The sequence below is a fragment of the Maniola hyperantus genome, chromosome 28 (genome assembly GCF_902806685.2).
Source record: "Maniola hyperantus chromosome 28, iAphHyp1.2, whole genome shotgun sequence".
Taxonomy (NCBI): Eukaryota; Metazoa; Arthropoda; class Insecta; order Lepidoptera; family Nymphalidae; genus Maniola; species Maniola hyperantus.
In genome coordinates this window covers 5,450,830-5,477,558 of record NC_048563.1, presented here as the reverse complement: position 1 = coordinate 5,477,558, position 26,729 = coordinate 5,450,830, and the positions used below count along the sequence as shown (strand labels likewise).

General features: G+C 37.1%; 1 protein-coding gene across 3 annotated transcripts; it reads left to right on the top strand.

The window, feature by feature from the left end:
* Nucleotides 1-162: 162 nt before the first annotated feature.
* On the top strand, nt 163-25,786 carry LOC117995012 (lysosomal alpha-mannosidase-like). Of its 3 annotated transcripts, none has more exons than XM_034982989.2 (16): nt 163-267; nt 3,538-3,642; nt 6,017-6,119; nt 7,081-7,162; nt 8,027-8,212; nt 9,248-9,453; nt 9,943-10,079; nt 15,828-15,961; nt 16,601-16,693; nt 17,508-17,637; nt 17,814-17,892; nt 18,705-18,825; nt 19,608-19,713; nt 20,723-20,813; nt 21,696-22,321; nt 23,369-25,786. In XM_034982989.2, the coding sequence occupies exons 2-16, from the start codon at nt 3,541-3,543 to the stop codon at nt 24,632-24,634; spliced, it is 3,462 nt and encodes a 1,153-aa protein (XP_034838880.1). In that variant the 5' UTR covers nt 163-267; nt 3,538-3,540; the 3' UTR covers nt 24,635-25,786. The 3 variants fall into 3 exon arrangements, with proteins under 3 accessions (XP_034838880.1, XP_069364276.1, XP_069364277.1); XM_069508175.1 differs by lacking the exon at nt 15,828-15,961 and adding an exon at nt 13,351-13,484; XM_069508176.1 differs by lacking the exon at nt 15,828-15,961 and adding an exon at nt 12,414-12,547.
* The last annotated feature ends 943 nt before the right edge of the window (nt 25,787-26,729 follow it).

The window sequence follows — 26,729 nt, the reverse complement described above, 5'->3', positions numbered from 1 at the left end:
GGCTGATGAATTGAATTGAATTGGAACCGTTACGTGCCCTAAACTAGGGTATAAAAAATTAGGGTAAAACCAAAATCGTAAGTGGTAACACTATAAACAAATGTCAGTTTTCTTTTGTAAATTAATGTCAAATGTCCAAAATCAAAATGACAAATGTCATTCCTTGATTGCGAAAGGAGAGGAGTAGACGCCTTTTAAAATTGTAATTTTATAGAAATTAAAATATTTTTTTCTAGTTTTCTTAGATTTAGTGTGGATGTTTAACTGGTGAGTTTTCTTTTAAATATATTACAGAAATTTACTAAAAGGCTTAAAACAAGAAATGGAGTTGAAATAAGAGGAAAAATAAAATAATTAGCTATGTAGGTGCAGTTGTATGTTTTATAAATTAAACCTTAATTAAACGTTAATAATAATTATTTATATTATAAAACGTATAATTATGGAAATTGGAAAAAAATATTGGAATTATGAAAGTGTAAACCTAGTATTTTTTAGGGTTTCGTTTTGTTGTCTGTCTGTCTGACTGCCTGTCTGTCTGTCTGTCTGTCTGTCTGTCTGTCAAGAAACCTACAGGGTAGGTACTTCCCGTTGACCTAGAATCATGAAATTTGGCAGGTAGGTAGGTCTTATAGCAGACATTCGGAAAAAAATCTGAAAAACTTGAATTTGTGGTTACATTAGTACACAAAAAAAAATTAGATTGTGGTCATTAACTAAAAATTAGTATTTTCAATTTCGAAGTAAGATAACTATATCAAGTGGGGTATCATATGAAAGGGCTTTTCCTGTGCATTCTAAAACAGATTTTTATTTATTTTTATGCATCATAGTTTTTGAATTATCGTGCAAAATGGCGAAAAAATACGACTTTTGTACGGAACCCTCGTTGCGCGAGTCTGACTCGCACTTGGCCGGTTTTTTTTTTAAAATATCGGTACTTATATTAATAAGTATTTGCACTTAGAGAGAGACTTGTTTAAAGAAACCTTAAAAAGTTTGTTAAAATTTAATTTTTAGATCGTTATTCGCTAGTCTATCGAAAATGCAAATTTTGTATCAATTACAAAAACGGGAACGCTATTTAATTCTAGATTTTCGTTAAAACAAGTTCAGTATTTCAGAAATAATGAGGTACTTAACCAAATATTACCATTCTATTCCTCCAGGCAAATCTTATTATTTTACCAAACTATTGGTACCTAGGTAAATAACGAAGCACATTTTTTTTAAATGGACTCGAATAATGAACTAAAACTTGTTGTTGTTTTTTGTAAACTTTTGTCCTAGTATGTCCGATATGTGAGTAACTGAGTACCAGGATCTCATAGCTGCGAGGAGGTCGTACGGATGCGAGATGCGACCGACATTTTTTATTATGTCAAACGGTTCTTCGCCTTGTAACTTATGCGACCCGCGTCCTACAATTTACTTTGTACTAGGTGAAAACGGTCTATCCTTCTAGAAAATAAAAATAAAAACCGGTCAAGTGCGAGTCGGACTCGCACACAAAGGATTCCGTATCATACTATAGTCCCGCAAATTGCTATTGCGCTGGAACAATGTCTCATTAACATCGAAATACGTCATTTTGAGTTCAGCTGCAATAAAAATATAGCATCACCTCGTCATTAAAATGGCGGTCACGCGCATTAGCAATTTGCGGTACGTATTTTCATTTATTTTTTATTTTCATGGTGGCCCTTTTGAAATTCGCCATCTTGCTTTCAATTATCTGTTGCAACTGTTTACCTATTACGGTTCATGAGATACAGTCCGCTGACTGATAGAGGGACCGACAGCGCAGTGGAGGCTTATAGTAATAGGGTTCCTTTGGCACCACTTTGCCACCCTTTGGATACGGAACCCTGGAAAGTTCCGACGAGAGGTAGCTTACATAGTCTGCGATGTAAGCTGGCTATAGTACGCGACAGGTGGAGATGGCAATCGGAGTATGAGGCGGAGGGACGCCCCGCACGGCACCCGCGTTTCCCCGCACTGGCTTAGTGCGAAGGCTGTGCGGGAGGGAACCCCGATCGCAATTTCGACCTGTTGCGAGGCTAGGTACCTGTCTCTGTGCCCGTCATAATCGTAAACGGATGGGCCGCGAAGTTGAAAAGCATAACCGCCCAAGTGCGAGTCAGACGAGTTATGCATCATGGTTTTTAGGGTTCCGTAGTAAACAAGGAACCCTTATAGTTTCGCCATGTCCATCCGTCTGTCTTTTAGGGTAGCTCCCCTATATGTAAAGTGGGGATGAATTTTTTTCTCGTCTATCCCATAGTGTGGGGTATCGTTGAATAGGTCTTTTAAAAATACTGTGGGTGTGGGAACATCATTTTTCGATTTCTAGATTCGATGTTTTAAAGTGCTCATTTTTTATGAGAGTCAAGTGTGCCCCCCCCCCCCCCCATCTATCAGCCAAGGCTATATAAAGTTGGCACGCACTTGGCCGGTTTTGAATTATCGTGCAAAACGTCGAAAAAATACATCTGTAGTACGGAACCTTTGTTGCGCGAGCCTGACTCGCACTTGGTCGGTTTTTAAGTGTTTTGTTTATTTGCGCAAGACACATACAAATCATCTTACTGATATATCTATGGTGCAAGATGCTTATGACCTACTATTAGTTCTAACTAAGAAGGGATATATCTTATCTTATGTTGTAATATCTAACTTGTACTTGATATATTTTTGTTCTACTTATTTTTTCGTAATTCAACGATAACCCTCCCTGGTGCAGTGATGGTGAGTTCCATAAATATGTACTTTAGTAATAGGGTCTTGGACGACGTAAAAATAAATAAAAACAAATAACTATTGTTATGCAAGGGTGCAAAGGTGTTATTTTGTCTTGAGAGTTTGTATTGAATTCCGAGCCAGCGAAGGATTCCAAGCGAGTGGGTCAAAGATAGAATCCTGAGCGTAGCGAGGAATTCAAAGGCTCGAGCGCAAATAAATTTGCAGCCGTGCGAAACACACAACTTTTCATCTCACTACAGCGAGGAAAACGCTAGATACAAAAGGCGCCAGTATACCGTGACGGTTTCAATGGGAAGTTTCTATATTAATGTATCTACGCATCCCTCACGTGAACGGGTAGGGTATGTGGTACTCGCCAGCCTAAGGGGGGGCCGGAATACCCACTAAAGCCCAGCTCCTGCGCTGCGCTGGCGCCTGGGTCACGGAAACACCGAAGCATTTCTACCGCGCCCTTATTTTCTTATTTCTGACGGACCCTCCACAATCCAAGACCCTATATTCCTTCTCAGTCAAGGCTATCTGTTTATGGAACGAGCTTCCCTCGCATATACATCGTGCTGAATCCTTTCTTCATCATCAACCGATAGACGTCCACTGCTGGACATAGGTCTCTTGTAGGGACTTCCACACGCCACGGTCTTGCGCCGCCGCCATCCAGCGGCTCCTGCAGACTCGTCTGTTTCGCTTAAAGTAAATAAAATATAATAAATCCCTTAAAAAATAAAATAATTTTTTTTATCTTTATTTTATTTTATTTATACTGTTTTTTTCCAGAAAATGTTACTGCCATTGCTGTTAGTTTCCGCTGTTGGGCTATCATCAGCCGTGCCTGTTGCTGATGACATATACCCTGGCAGAGGGGATACGTGTGGTTATGACGTAAGTATAATACTAGCTTCCCTCGGTGCGCAATTTTTAGGGTTCCGTACCTCAAAAATAAAAACGGAACCCTTATAGGATCACTTTGTTGTCTGTCTGTCTGTCAAGAAACCTACAGGGTACTTCCCGTTGACCTAGAATCATGAAATTTGGAAGGTAGGTAGATCTTATAGCTGACATTTGGGGAAAAATCTGAAAACCTAATGAAAAATTTAGGGTTAGATCACACAAAAAAAATTAAATTGTGGTCATGAACTAATAATTGGTATTTTCAACTTTCGAAGTGAAATAACTATTTCAAGTGGGGTATCATGTGAAAGGTCTTCACCTGTACATTCTAAAACAGATTTTTATTTATTTTTATGCATCATGGTTTTTGAATTATCGTGCAAAATGTCGAAAAAATACGACTGTAGTACGGAACCCTCATTGCGCGAGCCTGACTCGCACTTGGCCCACTTTTTTAAAGAGTAATAGCCAATGATGACAAATATTCTCCTTTCCCCTCCAACTAAGCGTTAAGCTTAGGAGTAGGTACGACAATAGTGCAACGGGTGGGGTTTAAACCGGCGGCCTTTAGGATGTCAGTCCGCTCTTTTAACCGTTGAGCTGGCAATGGGCAGGGCACATAGTTCGACAAAAAAACCGGCCAAGTGCGAGTCAGGCTCGCGCACCGAGGGTCCCATACTACAGTTGTAGTTTTACGACATTTTGCACGATAATTCAAGAACTATAATGCATAAAAATAAATATAAAAAACTGTTTTAGAATGTACAGGTGAAGACCTTTCATATGATACCCCACTTGGTAAGGTAATCTTACTTTGAAAATGGAAAATAGCAATATTTGTTCATGAATACATTTTAATTTTTTTCTTGTGATGTAACCACAAATTCACGGTTTTCAGATTTTTCCCAAAATGTCAGCTATAAGATCTACCTACCTGCCAAATTTCATGATTCTAGGTCAACGGGAAGTACCCTGTAGGTTTCTTGACAGACAGACAAACAGACAAAGTGATCCTATAAGGGTTCCGTTTTTCCTTTTGAGATACGGAACCCTAAAAAGAGAAGATAACGATTTCTGTAATTAAAATAATAATCGTAACTGAGTAAAATGAGTTAGTTCAGCAAATAACATGTTATCGACATGCTGATAACATGCAAACGAACAGTTCGACCTTTCCACTCTATTTTGTATAAACACAATGAATAACAAACGAAGACCTCCCTGGCGCAGTGGTGAGCGCTGTGGTCTTAATAGTGGGAGGTCCCGGATTCGATTCCTGGCAGGGGTTTGGAATTTTATAATTTCTAAATTTCCGGTCTGGTCTGGTGGGAGGCTTCGGCCGTGGCTAGTTACCACCCTACCGGCAAAGCCGTGCCGCCAAGCGATTTAGCGTTCCGGTACGATGCCGTGTAGAAACCAAAGGGGTATGGGTTTAATAAAAACTGCCATACCCCTTCCAGGTTAGCCCGCTATCATCTTAGACTGCGTCATCACTTACCACCAGGTAAGATTGCAGTCAAGGGCTAACTTGTATCTGAATAATAAAAAAACTAATATGTTATTATTTACTAGACTAGCTTATGCTCGCGACTTCGTCCGCGTGGACTACACAACTTTCAAACCCCTATTTCACCCCCTTAGGGGTTGAGTTTTCAAAAATCCTTTGTTAGCGAATGCCTACGTCATAATAGCTATCTGCATGCCAAATTTCAGCCCGATCCGTCTAGTCGAGCTGTGCGTAGATAGATCAGTCAGTCAGTCAGTCACCTTTTCCTTTTATACATATTTAGATAAACAAACAATATTACAAACGTTCCGAACCAGTGGTAAATTAAAACTACCTGACTATTCATAAGCACTTGTAAAAAGTTTACATGAATAAAAAAACATTCTATTTTATTCTATTCTATTCTAAACAAACTTAGATGTTATTATTTACTAGTTGATTTATAGGTTTTTTAAAATCCCGTGGGAACCCTTTGATTTTCCGGGATAAAAAGTTTCCCATGTCAAAATGATATCCCACTTGATATATATTAATTTTACTTTTAAAATTGAATACACTAACAATTTTTTCATGAATACCTTTTTTTTGTGATGTAACCATGAATTCACGGTTTTCGGATTTTGCCTTTTACTTGTCCTATAAAACCTACCTACCTGCCAAATTTCATGATTCTAGGTCAACGGGAAGTACCCTGTAGGTTTCTTGATAGACAGACAGACAACGAAGTGATCCTATAAGGGTCCCTTGTTTCCGTTTGAGGTACGGAACCCTAAAAAGAGTTCCCACAGGATCTTTGTAAACCTAAATCCACGCGGACGTAGTCGCGGGCATCAGATAATATGGGTTGGTGTTTTACAGAGTTGCACACAAGCAGATCCGCGTGTGCTGAATGTGCACATAGTACCTCACACACACGACGACGTCGGTTGGCTCAAGACTGTGGACCAGTATTACTACGGCAGTGAGTATTTGTTTTCAAATACATAATTATATAATACTAGCTGATGCCCGCGACTTCGTACGCGTGGATTTATGTTTTTAAAAATCCCGTGGGAACTCATCAATTTTCCGGGATGAAACGTAGCCTATATCCTTCCCCGGGATGCAAGCTATCTCTGTACCAAATTTCGTCAAAATCGGTTGAACGGTTGGACCGTGAAAAGCTAGCAGACAGACAGACACACTTTCACATTTATAATATTAGTATGGATTGCTTAACACACTTTAGATCAATGCCCAAACTTACCACAACCAGTGCATTGTTTAGTACTGGAAATACAGTACGCGGCAGAAAATATTGTACATTGACCTTTAGAAAGAGATAGCGGTTGCATAGAGCGTTGTCTCTGTCGTTGAGACCGACATAAGGTCACATAGTTATGAGTGACAGAGACAACGCTCTACAAAGCCGAAATCTCATTCTAAAGGTCGATGTACAATATTTATTTCTGGCTACTGTACAAAGGGTTGGTCATATGGCCCTTGACTACAATCTCACCTAGTCACTAGTGGTGATAATAAATAAATAATAAACAAATTCTTTATTTCTTTATTTGGCCCATGTGGTGTTAGTAAATAGTATTAATATTTAAAAACTTAAGAACTATGTTAGTACGTACAGCTTACATGTAATTAAATAAAAACCTTAATTTAAATAATATCAGCCTTAAGGCTAAGTCCCCGTACACAGTCTATGGATCTCTTAAGAGACTTACAATTATTAAAAGAAACTAATTTCATTCTTTCCTTATTTATGATGACCCGCCCCGGCTTCGCTGGGAGTGTCATCGTGAAGCCGTCGCTTGATACCTACAATATCAATTCACTATCAGAAATTCTAAAATCCCCACGATTTAGGATTTTAGTACTTTGACTTTTACTAGACTTAAATTTTGAAATTTTAACCGGACTATTTATTTTAGGTCGGAACAACATACAAAAAGCTGGTGTCCAGTATATATTGGATTCAGTCATCAAAGAACTCTGGTTGGACCCAAAAAGAAGGTACTTTATTTACTACTCTACTATCAATTTTATTTTATTTTATTTTATAGACAAGCGCTTGGCTGCAATCAGACCGGTGGCAAGTGATGATGCAGCCTAAGATGGAGCGCGCTTGCCTAGAAGATGCATATGGTTTACCTATATTTTCTAATTGAATTTCAAATGGTTTTTAAGGTTCCGTACCTCAAAAGGAAAAACGGACCTTACCTATAGGATCTCTTAGTTGTCTGTCTGTCTGTCTGTCGGTCTGTCAAGAAACCTACAGGGTACTTCCCGTTGACCCAGAATCATGAAATTTGGCAGGTAGATAGATCTTATAGCTGACATTTGGGAAAAAATCTGAAAACCGTGAAGGGTTACATCACACAAAAAAAAATTGTGATCATGAACTAATAATTAGTATTTTCAACTTTCGAAGTGAGTGACTATAATATCAAGTGGGGTATCATATGAAAGGTCTTCACTTGTGCATTCTAAAACGGATTTTTATTTATTTTTATACATCATAGTTTTTTAATTATCCTGCAAAATGTCGAAAAAATATGACTGTAGTACGGAACCCTCATTGCGCGAGCCTGACTCGCACTTGTTTTTAGATGTTAAAACCCGTGATTTTAGCGCACAGTCGCGTGCCTACTGTTTAAATTTCTAGCGTGCACTAAAATTTTGCATCTTTAAATGTAAAGTTCATGTTCTGTCCTTTTTTAGCATTGTTAAAAATAAAAGGATGGAGATACTCTAAATTTAGTTTAGAGCACAGATAATATATTAAACATTAATATATTATCTCTGGTTTAGAGAAAGGCAACGGAATCGGTGCCAATATTTACCTTCACGTCTATTGTTTTTAACCCTTATTCCCAGGTTTATCTACGTCGAAACGGCGTTCTTCTGGAAGTGGTGGGTGCGTCAGAACGATGACGTACGTCACAAAGTGCACACGCTGGTGCGACAAGGACGGCTGCAGTTTGTGGGCGGGGCTTGGAGCATGAACGATGAGGCTGCTTCACACTACCAGAGCACTATCGATCAGTTCACTTGGGGCCTGAGGTGTGTTACCTCCTTGATTACTTTGGTATCCTAGTACCTACTTCTCAACTATGACATATACCAGAATATTATTTGACAGACAGACAGACAGTGGACAAAGTCAAAGTCAAAGTCAAAATATATTTTATTCAAAATAGGTGGTTTTGATGGTTGGATTTGTAAGATGATAGTGGTGATAATTTTTACGCGAACTTAAACTAGGAAGGTTCCAAATGCGCCCAGGTCTGAGAAGAACCTACAACAAACTCATTGCCCAACACTAACCACTGTCCACTTTTTAGGGTTCCGTAGTAAACAAGGAACCCTTATAGTTTCGCCATGTCCGTCCGTCTGTCTGTCCGTCTGTCCGTCCGTCCTCGGTTAATCTCAGAGACTATTAGTGCTAAAAATCTGTAATTTGGCATGAGTAAAAAAATTTATAACGCCGATAAAGTGGTGAAATAAAATTTTGATAAATATTTTTTTTAGGGTAGCTCCCCTACATGTAAAGTGGGGATGAATTTTTTCTCGTCTATCCCATAGTGTGGGGTATCGTTGAATAGGTCTTTTAAAAATACTGTGGGTTTGGGAACATCATTTTTCGATTTATAGATTCGTTTGTAAAATATAATGTTTTACAGTGCTAATTTTTATTAGAGTCAAGTGCCCCCCCCCCCCATCAGCCAAATGGTAGTATATAGGAACGTGAAAAAATTCACAGCAGTAGTATATGTAATCAATTTTAAAGGAAAACTATCAGGGCTATGTAAAGTTCACAGGTTCAGGAGTTATATCTGTTTTTCGAGGATTGTGACTACGGAACCCTACACCGCGCGTGGCCCGCCACGCACTTGGCCGGTTGATATAAGTAGCGCCGATGTACCTTAATCATTATATCTTCTGTGCTTAATCGCAGAAATCTTAATTTTGAATGGCGCGAAAATATTTCAGCCAATCACAGCGCGCGTCCGTCCGCTATTGGTTGTTGCCTACGCGTCACGTTTTGTACGCGCGTATTATGAGCGAGATAGCACGAGTCTCTTTTTTTTTTTATAGAAAACTCAACGAAACATTTGGTCCCTGTGGGATGCCACGCGTGGGATGGCAAATAGACCCGTTCGGTCACTCGCGAGAGTTCGCCTCTCTGCTGGCGGCTATGGGCTATGACGGACTGTTCCTTGGCCGGATAGACTATCAGGACAAAGGGGCTAGGCGAGTTCAGAAGAGGATGGAAATGGTTTGGAGAGGGGATGATGACTTAGGTACGTAAAACTTAGGCTTACGTCACGTGATCCGAGAAATATACTTGTGGCACTTATCTCTTATGAAATATTGAAATTCAAATATACATATTATATGTAACTAACTTATACTCGCGACTTTGTCTGCGTGGACTACACAAATTTTAAACCCCTATTTCACCCCTTAGGGGTTGAATTTTCAAAAATCCTTACCGGATGCCCGATGAATTTCAGCCTGATCCGTCCAGTAGTTTGAGCTGTGCGTTGATAGATCAGTCAGTCAGTCACCTTTTCCAAGATTATAACGCTAGCAAAACCTTAGCGTTATTGTTATACTACTAGAAACAGAATCCAATACCAATAATAATTTGCCTCTGGTAGTTTTAGTGATTTATTTTTCAAACGCGCATTGTATAGCTGAAATTCGGGGTTAATGCTCCTACGACGCGGCATCTATCTACGCAACGTTCGTTGACCTCTCGTGTATACCGGTTTTGTTTTTAATTCCAGGAAACTCATCAGACTTATTCACGGGAGTACTGTTCAATACTTACTCCCCGCCGCCCGGGTTCTGTTTCGACGTGCTCTGTGACGATGAACCTATTATAGACGACCCGGATTCGCCCATGTTCAATGTTGAAGATCGAGTAAGTACTTAGTACAGTATACTACCACTTTCATAAGTTTTTTTACGGTTCCGTACCTCAAAAGGAAAAAAGGAACCCTTATAGGATCTGTCTGTCTGTCAAGAAAATGGAAGAGAACCAAATTTCATTCAATTCGGTTGACTTATTGGGCCGTGGAAAGCTAGCAGACAGACACAGTTTCGTAGAATAGAATAAATTTTATTGCATTAACTTAACTAAATTAACGTATTTATAATATTAGTATGGATGTATTAATTTAAGATTCCGTACCTGAAAAAGAAAAAAGGAACCTTTATAGGATCACTTTCTTGTCTATCTATCTGTCCAGCTGTCTGTCGTGTCTGACAAGAAAACCTATAGAGTACTTTCCGTTGTCCTACAAACAGCCATGTCTTATAGCACAAGTAAAGGGAAAACTCCCAAAAACCGTGAATTTGTGGTTACACCATTAAAAACCGGCCCAGAGCGAGTTAGACTCGCGCATCGACGGTTCCGTATTAGTCGCATTTTTTTTTGACTATTTTGCACGATAATTCAAAAAACTATGATGCATAAAAAGAAATAAAAATCTGCTTTTTAGAATATACAAGAAAAGCCCTTTCAAATGATACCCCACTTGGTATATATATCTTAGTTTGAAAGTCGAAAATACTAATTATTTGTTCATGAACATATTTAATTTTTTTTCTTTCTTGTGTTTATAACCACAAATTCATGGTTTTCGTATTTTTCCCCTTGTGTCTGCTATAAGACCTAGTTACCTGTCTGCCAAATTTCATGGTTTTTGCGCCAAATTTCTGCGCAGGACATCGGTGTGACTTTTAAAAGAGGTAGTTAGTACTGTAACTATTTTTACTTGCATTTGAATAAAATAAAATAAAAATTATCCTTCAGAAACAGGTATTTTGAAAAAATCATTCAATTTGACCACGCGAGTATCTCGTAATAAATTTAAAATAATGCTTATTTCTTTTACTCACAAATACTTACTCATAATAACACATTATTGAAAACATTAAAATATTGAAACTATTGACACATGAATTTATTGAAAAACCGGCCAAGTGCGAGTCAGGCTCGCGCAATGAGGGTTCCGTACTACAGTCGTATTTTTTCGACATTTTTCACGATAATTCAAAAACTATAATACATAAAAATAAATAAATATCTGTTTTAGAATGTACAGGTGAAGACCTTTCATATGATACCCCACTTGATATAGTCACTCACTTCGAAAGTTGAAAATGCTAATTATTAGTTCATGACCACAATTTAATTTGTTTTGTGTGATCTAACCCTAAATTCACGGTTTTCAGATTTTTCCCCAAATGTCAGCTATAAGATCTACCTACCTGCCAAATTTCATGATTCTAGGTCAACGGGAAGTACCCTGTAGGTTTCTTGACAGACAGATGGACAGACAGACAGACAAACAGACAGACAGACAGACAACAAAGTGATCCTATAAGGGTTCCGTTTTTCCTTTTGAGGTACGGAACTCTAACTAGCTCACCCGGCGAACTTCGTACCGCCTAACAGTCGATCAATTTTTTTAAATGTTTCTCTCCGTAAGAACCATCCTCGTACTTCAAGGAATATTATAAAAAAAATTTAGCGAAATCGGTTCAGCCGTTCTCGAGATTTGCGATCAGCAACACATTCAACGATTCATTTTTATCTACACTAATATTATAAAGAGGAAAACTTTGTTTGTTTGTTTGTTTGTTTGTACTGAATAGGCTCAAAAACTACTGGACCGATTTTAAAAATTCTTTCACCATTCGAAAGCTACATTATTCCTGAGTGACATAGGCTATACGGGATCTTTAAAAACCTAAATCTACGCGGGCGAAGCCGCGGGGATCAGCTAGTATTATATATATAGAGATGAATAATGATAAAGTATATATATTTGAACAACTTTGTTTAATGTAGGTTATGTAGGTATTAACATACCTATACATGACTAATAAAAATTGAGTCACTTTGTTACGAGTACAGTGCGCGGCAGAAAGTAATGTACATCGGCTTTTAGAATGACATTTCGGCTTTGTTGTCTCTGTCACTCGACGACAGGGACAACGCTCTACAAATCTGCTATCTCCTTCTAAAGATCGATGTACATTACTATCGATTGAGTACTGTACATATACAATTTTGTCGTACCTAGCTACTATAGTAAATACCAGGGTATGTTGGATGCGGATGGTTAGAAGTTCACATCCGCGGAAGCGGATGCGGATGTCTGAATTAATGCGAATGTTCCGCATTTGCGGATGAGGATGCGAATATCCGTAACACACCTATAGTAAAAATGATAAAATTTTTTCAAAGGTACACGATTTTTTGGAAATATGCCGAAACATTTCCAAAAACTACATCACAAATAACATTTTGATAACAATGGGTGAAGATTTTTTCTACCAAAATGCTGCTATGTCTTTTAAAAACCTCGACAAACTTATAGAGTGAGTCGCCATGGATTTTTAACAAGTGCATATTATGCATGTTAGATGCATGAATGTGCATTTTGCATGCGCATATGATTGCATACGCACAGTAGCCGGCATGATATATTGTACATCGATAAACCGAAAACTGTGAATTTGTGGTTACATCACAAAAAAACCAGCCAAGTGCGAGTCGGACTCGCGCACTGAGGGTTCCGTATTTCAATCGTATTTTATCGACATTTTGCATGATAAATCAAAAACTATTATACCTAAAAATAAATAAAAATCTGTTTTAGAATGTACAAGTGAATCCCTTTCATATGATACCCCACTTGATATAGTTATCTTACTTCGAAAATTTAAAATACTAATTATTAGTTTATGACCACAATTTAATTTTTTTTTGTGTGATGTGACCACAAATTCACGGTTTTCAGATTTTTCCCCTAAAGCCAGCTATAAGACCTACCTACCTGCCAAATTTCATGATTCTAGGTCAACGGGAAGTACTCTATAGGTTTCTTGACAGACAGACAGACAACAAAGTGATCCTATAAGGGTTCCGTTTTTCCTTTTGAGGTACGGAACACTAAAAAGTATTAAAATGTGTTCATGAACAAATAATGTACTTATTTTTAACTTTCAATGTAAAATTACTATATCAAGTGGGGTATCATATGAAAGGGCTTCACCTGTGCATTGTAAAACAGATTTTTATTTATTTTTATGCATCATAGTTTTTGATTTATCGTGCAAAATGTCGAGAAAAATACCCGAGTACGGAACCGCGTTTGATCGGTTATTTTCGTTTGTCTTAGGTATCGGCATTTATAGGCAGAGCCCTACTAATGTCAGTTGCATACAAGACGGATAACGTTCTAGTCACAATGGGGGATGACTTCCAGTACCAGAACGCTGGGATGTGGTTCACTAACCTCGATAAGTTGATATCGTGAGTCCAAATCTTAGGGTTACGTCGGTTATTATGTTACTAGCATATGTCGTCACACTTAAGTGATAACTAGCTGATGCCCGCGACTTCGTCTTTATTTTCCTTATCAATTAATATTATTTACAGAGTTTCTGAATCTATTCTAATACCTAATCTAATTCTATTTGTTAGTATGTTAATCAGTGATATTATGTTGATGTGTGTGTGTGTGTGGGTGTGTGAGCGTGTGTGTGAGCATGTGTGTGCGTGTATAAGCGTATTGTATAAATGTGTGCGTGTGTATTTATGATTGTAGTTGTGTTTATTTGTGTTAGTAAATTAGTAGTTATTTACATATTAATTTAATTTATTGCACATTTGCTTCTTTATAAGTATATTTATATGTTTTTGATAAGGATCCCATTGGGTATAGGCCTCCTCCAGTTGGTGCCATTTCTCTCTATCCTTGGCTTTTTTAACCCAATCATTTCGTCTTTGAATCGTCTTTGTGGATTAGGTTTTTGAAATTCCCGTGGACAGTGGCGTGCGCAGGGTTTGAAGCCAGGGTAGGCATTAGTTAGGTAGGAACCTGTTTACTGGCAGGTCATAATGAAAAATATACATTGAGCTATTACAACTGGGGTAAGCAGTGCATCTATGCCTCTATGACCTGCACGCCACTGCCCGTGGGAGCTCTTTGAGTTTCTGGGATAAAAAGTAGCCTATGTCACTCTCCAGGTCTTTATCTATACCGATGCAAAATTTCACGCCAATCCGTTGCACCGTTGCGACGTGATTGAAGGACAAACCAACAAACAAACACACTTTCGCATTTATAATAAGGGTACTGATGTCGCGTGGACAACACGAATTTCAAATTCTCAGTGATTAATTCCCGAAAATAATGAAACATGATTAAATTATATTTATTTTGAAAGCTAGGACCCTTGAAAAGTCTCTATTGTAGGCCAAATTTTGATGCAACTTCGTGCGTAAATAGACCACGTAAAAACAACATAATAATTTGCGAAATTAAAGGTTTTGACTTTTTAGATGTAGAATGTATAATGTAGAACTATAAATCTAAATTTATATACAAGGAAAAGTTGTCTGTCTGAAGATCAACGCACAGCTCAAACTACTGGACGCATCGAGCTGAAATTTAGCATGCAGATAGCTATTATGACGTAGATATCCGCTAAGAAAGGATATTTGAAAATCAACCCCTAAGGGGGTAAAATAGGGGGTTGAAATGTGTGTAGTCCACGCGGACGAAGTCGTGGGCATAAGCTAGTCAAATAGCTTAACGTGTTTCTAGATAGACGCAAAACGCATGCACGCAAACACGCACGCACGTTTGAACGCACGATGTAATTTTGTTTTATGTCTCTATGCATGCATGCTATGCAATATGCATGGTGAAAAAAATTTAGTAAAAATCACTTTTTTACTTCAAATCTTTTCCTATAAATGAAACTTACCTGTTGGGGTTGACGTGACAGGTAAATATGAATAGTTGAATAATAAGTAGGTATCACTTGACTCGCGTATGATTCAAAACAGCGCTTTGAAACGGTTTTACTCATATAGTGTCTATTACTGCTATTCAACTAAAAAACCGGCCAAGTGCGAGTCAGGATCGCTCACCGAGGGTTCCGTACTACAGTCGTATTTTTTTCAAATTTTATAAATCAAAACGTAAGATGCATAAATTAAAATCTGTTAGAACGCATAGGTGAAGACCTTTCATATGATACCCCACTTGATATAGTTTTCTTACTTTGAAAATTGAAAATACTAACTATTAGTTCATGTCCACAAGTAATTTTTTTGTGTGATGCAACCACAAATTTACGGTTTTCAGTTTTTCCCCTAATGTCAATCAGAGTCAATCATAAGCCTCAATAGCTTAACCGGTAAGGGAGTCGACTGAAAAACCGTAAGGTCGACGGTTCAAACCCCGCCCGTTGCACTATTGTCGTACTTACTCCTAGCACAAGCTTGACGCTTAGTTGGAGAGGAAAGGGAAATATTAGTCGTTTGACATGGCTAATATTATTTAAAAAAAAATCAGAAGTACACTACAGGTTTTGATTTATTAGCGATTTTAATATGTTGCTAAAATGGGTGTATTTTTTGATTGCGTAACCTTAGAAGCTTGATTTTTTTTATGGATTCAAGGAACCGTAGAATTAAATATGTGATATTGATTTCAATTTATTAACTCCATGCCTTCCTGAGCAAAAAGGGGCTTGACAGACAGACAGACGTACAACGAAGTGATAAGGATACATTTTTCCTTTTGAGATTGGAACCCAAAAAAAAACTTGCAGCAACTGAGGAAAATTATTTCTTAATTGACAGGTAGACAAGTTCCTCGCGTACGTGACAAAACAGGCGGAGTTTTACAGAACGAGTAATGTCATTTTGACAATGGGCGGGGATTTTACGTACCAAAACGCTGAAATGTGGTACAAAAACCTTGATAAGTTGATAGAGTAAGTCTTTTTTATAACGTGTCATTTAGAGCCTCAATAGCTCAACCGGTAAAGGAGTGGACTGAAAACCGAAAGGTCGACGGTTCAAACCCCGACCGTTGCACTATTGTCGTACCTACTCCTAGCACAAGCGTGACGCTTAGTTGGAGAGGAAAGGAAATGAGTCATTTAACATGGCTAATATTCTTTAAAAAAAAAAAAAAAACACGAAGCTATATAGAAGCAGCATACACGATGTAATTTTATATCTTGTAAATAAATCACTAATATGTGATTTAGTCAGTTACCATTGATACCATATTTATTTTTGCGTGAAAACGTAGTGTGCATGTTTGTATAGATGTTAAAAGTAGCCGTGCATGATATAAAATGAATGCCTTAGCCACTGTAGTTTAGGTGACTAATGGGGCCGATTCTCTTGTGCACAATCTCTAAACTAAACTAAATTAACAGGTTTAAATCTAGTGCTATCCTTTTCCGCAAGCAACATTATGAGGATAGCAATAGATTTAGACGTGTCATTTTAGTTTAGAGATTGTGTACAAGAGAAGCCCCAATATAACAGTATATGTGTTTTGATATAACAGGTAACATTAAAGAAGTGACAGGTAAGTTACAAAAATTACCATTATTTTGCAGATACACAAACCTGAAGGCAGCGAAAGATGGCCTTAACATAAAACTATTTTATTCAACACCCGATTGTTATTTGAAAGCTGTCAAAGACGCAAAGTAAGTTTTTATTTGTGTTATTTATCCTAGGCGACGACGATGGATCGACGATTGTGGACGATCCCAAACTAACCGGCTCGTAGCCTGGAGCACCGCAGAGACGTTAGCTCTCTATGCGTGTTCTATCGCCTTTATTATAAGGAGTGCATTGACGAGCTTTTCCACCCTCTTTTTTCTACAATAGCACTAGGTAATCACTTAACATCAGGTGACCCGCCTGCTCGTTTGCTCGCTATCTCTATTTAAAAAAAAGGACTAATTAATGAGCCATGTACGTAGTAAATTTTTTCTTAGCCGACCTAAAATTGAGAGAAATCTTAGAAAACTTTTCGGAGAAAGCATGGAGGTGTTCAATAGTTTAATTTCTCACTTGTATTATGTTATGTTAATTTCTTGAAATATGACGATAATTTGTACAAGATGATCTAATCTAAATGATCCTTGGATTCTTACTCAGTTTCTACATAGTATACAACAAAATCGCTTCCCGCAGTCTGTCCCCTATATGCTTAAATCTTTTGAACTACGCAATGGATTTTATTGCGGTTTTCATCAATAGATGTAGTGAGTAATTCAAGAAAAAACAATTTTAATCAATGCTACAGGTAGGGTCTGGAATGCTCTTCCTAGGTCAGAGTTTCTGTCAATTATAATCCGGGTATCTTTAAAACAAGAGTGAATAGGCACCTTCTAGGCAAACGCGTCCCATCTTAGGCCACATCATCACTTCCCATCAGGTGTGATCGTGGTCAAGCGTGCGCCTATACTAAAAAAAAAACTTAAACGCAATAACTTTAGTCTATTTGTTTTTTAGCCCAACACTACCCACAAAACAGGACGACTTCTTCCCTTACGCAAGCGATCCCACCGCTTACTGGACCGGTTACTTTACCTCGAGGCCTACAACTAAGTACTTTGAGCGACAGGGAAATGATTATTTACAGGTAAGTTCGATTAATTTTACTTTTATAGAACTGGTTTTCTGAGTGGGAATGCGATGTTGAATTCTGAAATGTTAAATAGACAATTGAATTTTATTGATGCTCGAGACTTCGTCCGCCCTTCCATTTATGTTTTTGTGTGTGTGTTTGTTTTACTTAAATTATTGTTTGTGTTTTAGATGGTGAAACATCTTCAAGTGTTAGGAGGTTTAGAGGAACACAACAAATTTGTGTTGAACGAACTTAAAAGTGCAATGGGTAAGTTATCGTTTTGCATTTTATTAAATGACTTGAATAAATTCTATAATTAAACTTTGCTGCTATGAACTTAAGGTTGTGATTACTTCACGATATTCATGAAAGTAAAATTGGTTTTATTTTAGTGAATATGCGCGCGCTAGCTATACAGACGGTATTGATACGGCAGCTAGAGTTACTACAACGGAAACCGCTGCGCGTTGCGCATATTAAATTAGTTGAAACACAACTCTGATACCGATATTCGGCAACGGTTATCAATATTGGTATTGAAACTAAATAACTGTTGATTAACCGTTGCCAGAAATAGCCAATAACGCCCATCTTTACCTGCCAAGCATGGCGTGCAAAATTAATTGAACCCAGCATCTCGTCTCACCTTCTTAAATTATTGTTACGTCATCATGTAAATGTTATTAATAATTCAAATATCTAATTCTATGCATTATTTAAAACTAGTCATTTAAATGTATTATGAAAAATTTCCTGTCATAATAATATTTACAAGTTTATTTTTTGTTTGTCTTTCAAAACAATTAAACTTTTATTATAAAACTAGCTGGTGCCCGCGACTTTGTCCACGTGGAAATATGTTTTTTGAAAATTCCGTGAGAACTCCGGGACAAAAAGTAGCCTATGTCACTTTTCAGGTCTTTATCTATACCCATGCAAAAAATCACGTCAATCCGTTGCGATGTGATTGATGGGCAAACCAACAAACCAATAAACCAACATACTTTCGCATTTATTATAAGGGTACCTACCGATTCCTTCACGACCAAGATAAATAAATAGCGTCATTTTTATTGAAGGTGTCATGCAACACCACGACGCAATCACCGGCACAGAAAAAGAACACGTGGCTCACGACTATGAGAGGTTGCTAGACGCGGCCATCGAAGACGCTATACTCATTGCTAGACAGGCCTTCAAGTGAGTATATCCCTAACATAATATATTAATTTATATATAACGATCAACTTGCACTACTATTATCTAGATTCTATGGCATATTTTGTAAACTTATTTTATTATTGTATTGTACTATGCCGAACTGACTTTCGTAAGCGCTTGTATGAGTCTAAATCGAAAAATAAATAAATAAAACAAATACAAATAACGTCTTTGCAACTAAGCCCTGCTAATAAATTCTTTTTCTTCTTTTTTGGGAAAATAAACTCTTTAAACGTAAGTGATTCGTTTGGTAAACTATATTACAATTCGAACTTACGATTTTTAATCGAACTTACCTGTGAATCCTATCACAGGTAAGTTCGATTAAAAATCGTATTGGGTAAGGTAAAAACTAATAATAAATAACACGGATCGTTAACATAAAACTAAAGCTACGAGGGTTAACAAACAATATTTTATTTTAGCTTTTAAACTATCGTGAGTGATTTCCATTACATATAATATCTCTCACCCGGCTATACTCACGTGTGTAGTCGGCGTTAGCCCGACTAGTTTAGAACCCATCCGGGGTCCTTTTTCAAGGGAGTCAGTTAGCGCACGCGTCGCGGTTAAGAGTGCGCGCCGCTGCCCGCACAGCCCGTTGTGGGAGGGGGCAGTCTTAACCGGGACGCGTGCGCGAACTGACTCCCTTGAAAAAGGACCCCGGATGGGTTCTAAACTAGTCGGGCTAACGCCGACTACACACGTGAGTATAGCCGGGTGAGAGATATTATTATATATAATATTGTATTTGTTGACAGTAAGATCGCTCAAGGCGACAGCTTGAAATTGCCGCTTTTCGCTTACGAGCGATGCAGACTCAACGAGTCGAGCTGTCCCGTCGCCGAGACCAGCAAGCAGTTTGTGGTAAGACTATCCATACGTCTTATGCATAATACATGCAGTACTCGGCCGAAAGTGATGAACATCGACCTTTAGAAAGAGACAGTCGGCTAATTTCGGCTTATCTCTGTCGCAAACTACCTATGTGACGTTTCGTCAGTCGTTGTTCATGTATGGTAGTGTGCGGTTGCGTCCAGTTCAAAAGATTTATATAGAGCTGTTAAAACCACCAAATTTAAATAATTTAAATAAAAAAATTAAATAAGCCACCCTACCGGCAAAGCCGTGCCGCCAAGCTATTTAGCGTTCCGGTACGATGCCGTGTAGAAACCAAAGGGGTATGGGTTTGATACAAACTGCCATACCCCTTCCAGGTTAGCCCGCTATCATCTTAGACTGCATCATCACTTACCATCAGGTGAGATTGCAGTCAAGGGCTAACTTGTATCTGAATAAAAAAAAAAATTTAAACTTGTACTACGGCATCTTTACCACAATTTAATTTATTTTGTGTGATGTAACCACAAATTCAGTTTTCAGATTTTTCCCAAAATGTCAGAAGATAAGATCTATAAGATCTACCTACCTGCCAAGTTTCATGATTCTAGGTCAACGGGAAGTACCTCATAAGTTTCTTGACAGACAGACAGATAGACAGACAGATAACAAATTGATCCTATAAGGGTTACTTTTTCCTTTTGAGGTATGGAACCTTAACTTAATTATTAATTGTTTAGTTAAAGTAGTTAGTTAAGTTCTTTTTATCTGTCTAGATATTTTGCAAATGCTGTGTACACATTTTATAGATACATTTATCAGCCTGTGTTTGTTTATAAGTGTCGTAGTTTGTGTTAAATTAATGTATTGTGTGTGTTAAATAAAATAAAAAATAAAAAATAAACAATAAATGATAAACATTTCAAAATGACGGACATGAAAATTTAAAAAGTTTTATTTCTTGTACGATGGTACAGAACCTTTCGTGTGCGGGTCCGACTCACACTCGACCTGTTTTTTTTTTATAATATTTTAGGTAACAGTCTACAATCCTTTGGCGTGGGACACCATGGAACCCATCAGGATCCCCGTCAAAGACGGAACATACGAAGTATACGCACCTAACGGTAAATATATAACACGACTAGCTGATGCCCGCGACTTTGTCTGTGTGGATTTACATTTTAAAAAAATCCCGTGGGAACTCTTTGATTTTCCGGGATAAAAAGTAGCCTATGTCACTCTCCACTATACCCATGCAAAAATCACGTCAATCCATTGCGACGAATGTGATTGAAGGACAAACCAACAAACCAGGAACGGCAACGGTAGGAACGGCATTCCGAACCAGTGGTAAATTAAAACTACCTGACTATTCATAAACACTTTTAAAAAGTTTACATGAATAAAAAAACATTCTATTCTATTCTATTCCAGCCTCGATAGCTCCACGGTCAAAAAGAGCGGACTGTAAACCGAAAGGTCGCCGGTTCAAATCCCACCCGTTGCACTATTGTCGTACCCACTCCTAGCACAAGTTTTACGCTTAATTTGAAGGGAAAGGGGAATATTAGTCACCAATTCACTTGGCTAATCAAAAATCAAAAATCTTGAAAAAAAAAACAAACACACTTTTGCATTTATAATAAGGGTACTGATAACTGCTCCGACCCGGCTTTCTTATCTCTCTTCTCAACCCATTGCCGGCCCACTACTGAGCACGGGTCTACTCTTACACTGTGAAGGGTTTAAGGCCATAATCCACCTTGGCCAAGTGCGCATGTCAGACTTCACACACCTTTGAGAACATTATGGAGAACTCTCAGGCATGCAGGCTTCCTCACGATGTTTTCCTTCATCGTTAAAGCAAGTGATGTTTGATTGCCTAAAACACACATGTGCCCGGGATCGAACCCCCGATCCCCGACGGAGGCAGACGTTTTACCCACTAGGCTATTACTGCTTACATAAAAAAATGATAACAAAATACACTCAAATTAAATTTTCAGGTGATAAAATAGAAACACAATTGGTAGACATTCCTGAACCAGTAAGAAACATACCAACTAGAAAATCCGAGGCAACCCATGAGTTAGTGTTTATAGCAAAACTACACGCTATGGGTGTCAAATCCTTTTTCATAAAAAAAGTAAACCAGAAAGTCAAAAGGGACACTCAAAATAACGAAAGGAAAAATGATTACTACATTAATATTAATGATTACTGGAAAAATATTCGTGACAAACCCTATATTGATATACAAAACATTGATGATGTTGATATAAAAGACAGCTATTTCCCTGTTAGAGATACTCCAGTATTACCGGAAAAATATTCGAGGAATATTCAAGCCAATATTCCAATATTGGTGAATTACCGTAATAATATTGACAATAAAGTCAATATTGTCCAGGGAATTGATATTGATTTGCTAAAGGATAAGGAATCGCCAGATTATGGGGTAGGGGAGTTGGAAAAAATAATAAGGGAGGTATATTTGGGGAAAAGTGGAGGGGAAGCGAGGAGTTTGGACAAAACGTGGACTTATCCAACTTTGAATGATGAGGAAATGAGGATGTTATCTGATGAACCAAAGATTGTGGAGCGATCCGACGAGTTTTATTTGGAGAATGAGGTATTTACTTTCATTATAATGTTAATATAAAATGTTTTATCTAACATTTATTTAGAACTTACTCTTATTTCTTTAAATTTAGTTATTGGGCTTTGTCAGGTTAATATGTATTTGACAAAGGTTCAGCATTTGCATTGCATTGATAAAGGATTTAGTTTTTCTTCGATTCCACCGAATTGCACCAATTTATATTTCTTCAAAATCAATTAAATAGTTTTGATTTCGTTTCATATATTTAAATTATAGACTTAATAGTATTTTTTAAATGTAAAAATCGTAAATAAATGGGTAGTATAAATTGTATTTACTTTATTGACATCTTGTCCATAGATTTTGTATTCCACATGAATGTATATTCTATGCATTTCTACAATTTACAAGCCGCAATAGCTCAACGGTTAAGGGGCGGACTGAAATCCGACTGACGTACCTACTCTTAGCAAAACTTTACGCTTAGTTGGAGGGGAAAAGGAAATATTAGTCACGATAAACATAGCTAATTTGCTTTTTAGGGTTCCGTACCTCTAAAGGAAAAACGGAACCCTTATAGGATCACTTTGTTGTCTGTCTGTCTGTCTGTCCGTCTGTCTGTCAAGAAACCTACAGGGTACTTCCCGTTGACCTAGAATCATGAAATTTGCCAGGTAGGTAGATCTTATAGCTGACATTTGGGGAAAAATCTGAAAACCGTGAATTTAGGGTTAGATCACACACAAAAAAATTATATTGTGGTCATGAACTAATAATTAGTATTTTCAACTTTCGAAGTGAGTGACTATATCAAGTGGGGAAGGTCTTCACCTGTACATTCTAAAACAGATTTTTATTTATTTTTATGCATCATAGTTTTTGAATTATCGTCCAAATTGTCGAAAAAATACGACTGTAGTACGGAACCCTTATTGCGCGAGCCTAACTCGCACTTGGCCGGTTTTTTTTAATTTAAAAAATTTGTTTCTTAGTCCAGCGGTTTGAGCTGTACCATGATTTGGTCAGTCTCCTTTTATTCAAATACAATATAAATTAAAGACTGTTATTTATTCGCAGTTCATGAAACTTCGCATTGACAACGAAACCGGCCAAATGACGCACATGATTCTACCCGACCGTACTGTCAACTTGAGAATACAAGTATACTACTGGACTGGTTGCTACGGCGACAACACGAATACGTCGCAAAGATCCTCAGGAGCTTACATATTCAGACCGAAAACTACAAAACCATTCGAAATCACATACAAAAATAATGGCACAATAGACGGAAAAGTTGTGCACGAAGCTAGGGCTATATCAGATCAAAACGCTTTTGATACCTTACGAATTTATAACGGAATTAACTTTATAGAACACGATTTTGTTATAGGACCTATAGATATCACTGATAATGTGGGCAAAGAATACGTAGTAAGATACGAAAGTAATGTAAATAACAATGGCGTATTTTACACAGATTCAAATGGTAGACAGATGTTGAAACGTGTTTTAAATAAAAGATATGATTATAACTTGACTTTACAAGAACCAGTTGCTGGGAATTATTATCCAGTAACTAATGAAATTTCTATTGAAGATTCTAATGATAGGATTGCCATTTTAACTGACAGATCAGTTGGTGGTACCTCATTAAATACAGGTGATATAGAAGTTATGGTACATAGACGGTTGTTGCATGACGATGCTTTTGGCGTAGGCGAAGCTTTGAACGAAACAGTTAACGGTATAGGTTTAGTAGTTAGAGGTGCGCATAGAATACTTTTTATAAATCCCAATAAACCAGATGAAATACTAAACGAAAGGAAACAAGTCATACAAAATCATTTAAAGCCAATCATATTTGTTTCTAATTCAGAACATGTCACTTATGAAAATTGGATTAATTTAAACAATTGTTATAAAGGAATTAAACCTTTGCCTTCAGGTGTTCATTTACTCACTTTAGAACCGTGGGATAGTAATAAAGTTTTGATTAGATTCGAAAACATTATGGAGAAATCTGATAAATCTACTGTAGAATTAGATTTGGTAGATATGTTTAATAATTTAAAAATTAAATCTATTAAAGAAACTACTTTGGCAGCGAATAGATGGTTGAAGGAAACAGAAAAGTGGTATTGGAATACTGACAGTGATTTTGCTGATAGCTTTAATAATGCATATGATGATTCGATATCTAGAGGTAATGAAAACAATAAAGGTGATGAAAGTTCGGTCGATGGTGGAATTAAAGACAAAAATGATGATGGACTAAAGATTAAAATAAATGCTAAACAAATCAGGACTTTTATAGCTGAATATGAATATAATTCAGAATAGCTTATTGAAATAATTAAAAAGAATGTGATTATTTTTCTCTCAGCAAATTATTTCGTGTGAAATGGTTGTACGCGAATCAAATTACTTTGTGCTATTTTTCGAAGACAATAATAATTTACAGTACAATAATTATAACTCGTTGATTGTCAATTATTATAGAAAGAATAGCAATTTTTTTTATAATACTTGCCATTTGAGTTTTGAGATTGATGTTCAACAAAATGGACTATGTACATTTTCGGGGTTTTGTAATTATTTTTTAAGGACAGGTATCAAGCGCAAACATTCAATCAAACGCAATCACAAAATTGTGCCACGTCTATGGATTTTTATATATTAGGCTTAGCCCATTGCTTTTAAGTTATTGCCTAGATCTATGCCAAATTCTTAACAAAAAAATCCATGGAAAAATGTAAATTAAACTTCTTTTTTTTTACAACTGACTTGCAGCACTCATGATGGATTTACTTAAAATATTACAAAACGAAATCTATAAGATTTAGAATTTAGAGTTTTTTAAAGATGTGCCATTTGAAATGCATATAACAAGAGTAACTTTAGCTTCCGCAGAATAATATTAAAAAATATTGTTATTATATTTTCGTAATGTACCATAATATTAGTCAAAGTCAAAGTCAAATGATTTATTCAAAATAGGTAATTAATAACTCTTTTTGATGGTCAGATGTTGGATTTCTAAAATATAGTGGTGATGATTATTACGCAAACTTAAAACTAAAGCTACGAGGGTTCCAAACGCGCCCAGGTCTGAGAAGAGCCCACAACAAACTTTTTGTGCAAGCATTACTCGTATGATATTGGCAATATTATTCTTGCCAATATGGGTAATAATATTGTGGTATAATATTGGCAATATTACTAAAAATGTAAACTTTATCTGTCAATTGAAAATTACGGTTTGCAAGGAAAATACAGCTATGACGTCACGATATAGCGGCAAATCAGTGCTTTTCTTAGTTTGAACGCGTTATTTTGTATCCAAAGAATTTAAAAATGTGTATCAAGCGATTTTCTTAAATTGTTTATAGCGTTATTTTAAATCACCTATAATTGTATTCAATGACTTTATAATATTATTATGTTTATACAATTACTATAAAGTTAAATAAATGTGATTTAAGTTTTAATAAATGCTTGTTTTATTTTTGAACCTGGTAGGATGATAGTTATGTGATGAGTTTTAGGGTTCCGTACCTCAAAAAGAAAACTGAACCCTTATAGGATCACTTTGTTGTCTGTATGTCTGTCAAGAAACCTATAGGGTACTTACCGTTGACTTAGAATCATGAAATTTGGCAGAAAGGTAGGTCTTATAGGAGACTTGAGGGAAAAAATCGAAAAACCGTGAATTTGTGGTTACATCACAAGAAATAAATTAAAATGTGTTCATGAATAAATATTGCTATTTTCAACTTTCAAAGTAAGATTACTATATCAAGTGGGGTATCATATGAAAGGGCTTTACTTGGACATTCTAAAACAGATTTTTATAATAGTTTTTGATTTATCGTGCGAAATGTCGATAAAATACGACTGTATTACGGAACACACAGTGCGCGAGTCTGACTCGCACTTGGCCGGTTTTTATTTGAAGTTTATTTGTCCATTTAAAAATTAGAGGTGCGTGCCCGGGATCGAACCCAGAGTCCTAGAGTAGGAAAGACTTCATTGTACTCTTTGATGGTGCATTATTGTTGAATATCAAAAACAATGTAATCTGTTCATTACCTGTGCGTTCGCGCATCGTTTATCCGATTGAGTTGAAACTTAGTACAGTTGTTGTCGATACTTGCGTAAAGGTTCCTGACATAGTATATCGGTGTACGAGGCAGGGGGACGCCCCGCACACCCACGCTCGTCCGCATGCGGGTGATTACGTATCTCACGATCATTGCTGTCAAACGCCGGTTAGAGAGAGACAGCAATAGCCACAAAGCAAAATAAGAAGAGAGACAGCAAATGAACTGTCGCTTTGCTACCGCTGTCGCGTTGCTGTCGCTACTGCAACGTTTAAGGTAATCACCCTGCGGGTTAACGCGGGGCGTTCCCTCTCTGATTATCAAAGTCAAAGGAT

What these genes read in the sequence shown, in the direction of transcription:
- LOC117995012 (XM_034982989.2), top strand. Translation starts at nt 3,541, where the DNA reads ATGTTACTGCCATTGCTGTTAGTTTCCGCTGTTGGGCTATCATCAGCC. An exon ending in CGAAGTATACGCACCTAACG is followed by an intron (nt 20,814 to 21,695) that starts GTAAATATATAA and finishes TTAAATTTTCAG; the next exon opens with GTGATAAAATAGAAACACAA. An exon ending in AGTTTTATTTGGAGAATGAG is followed by an intron (nt 22,322 to 23,368) that starts GTATTTACTTTC and finishes ATTTATTCGCAG; the next exon opens with TTCATGAAACTTCGCATTGA.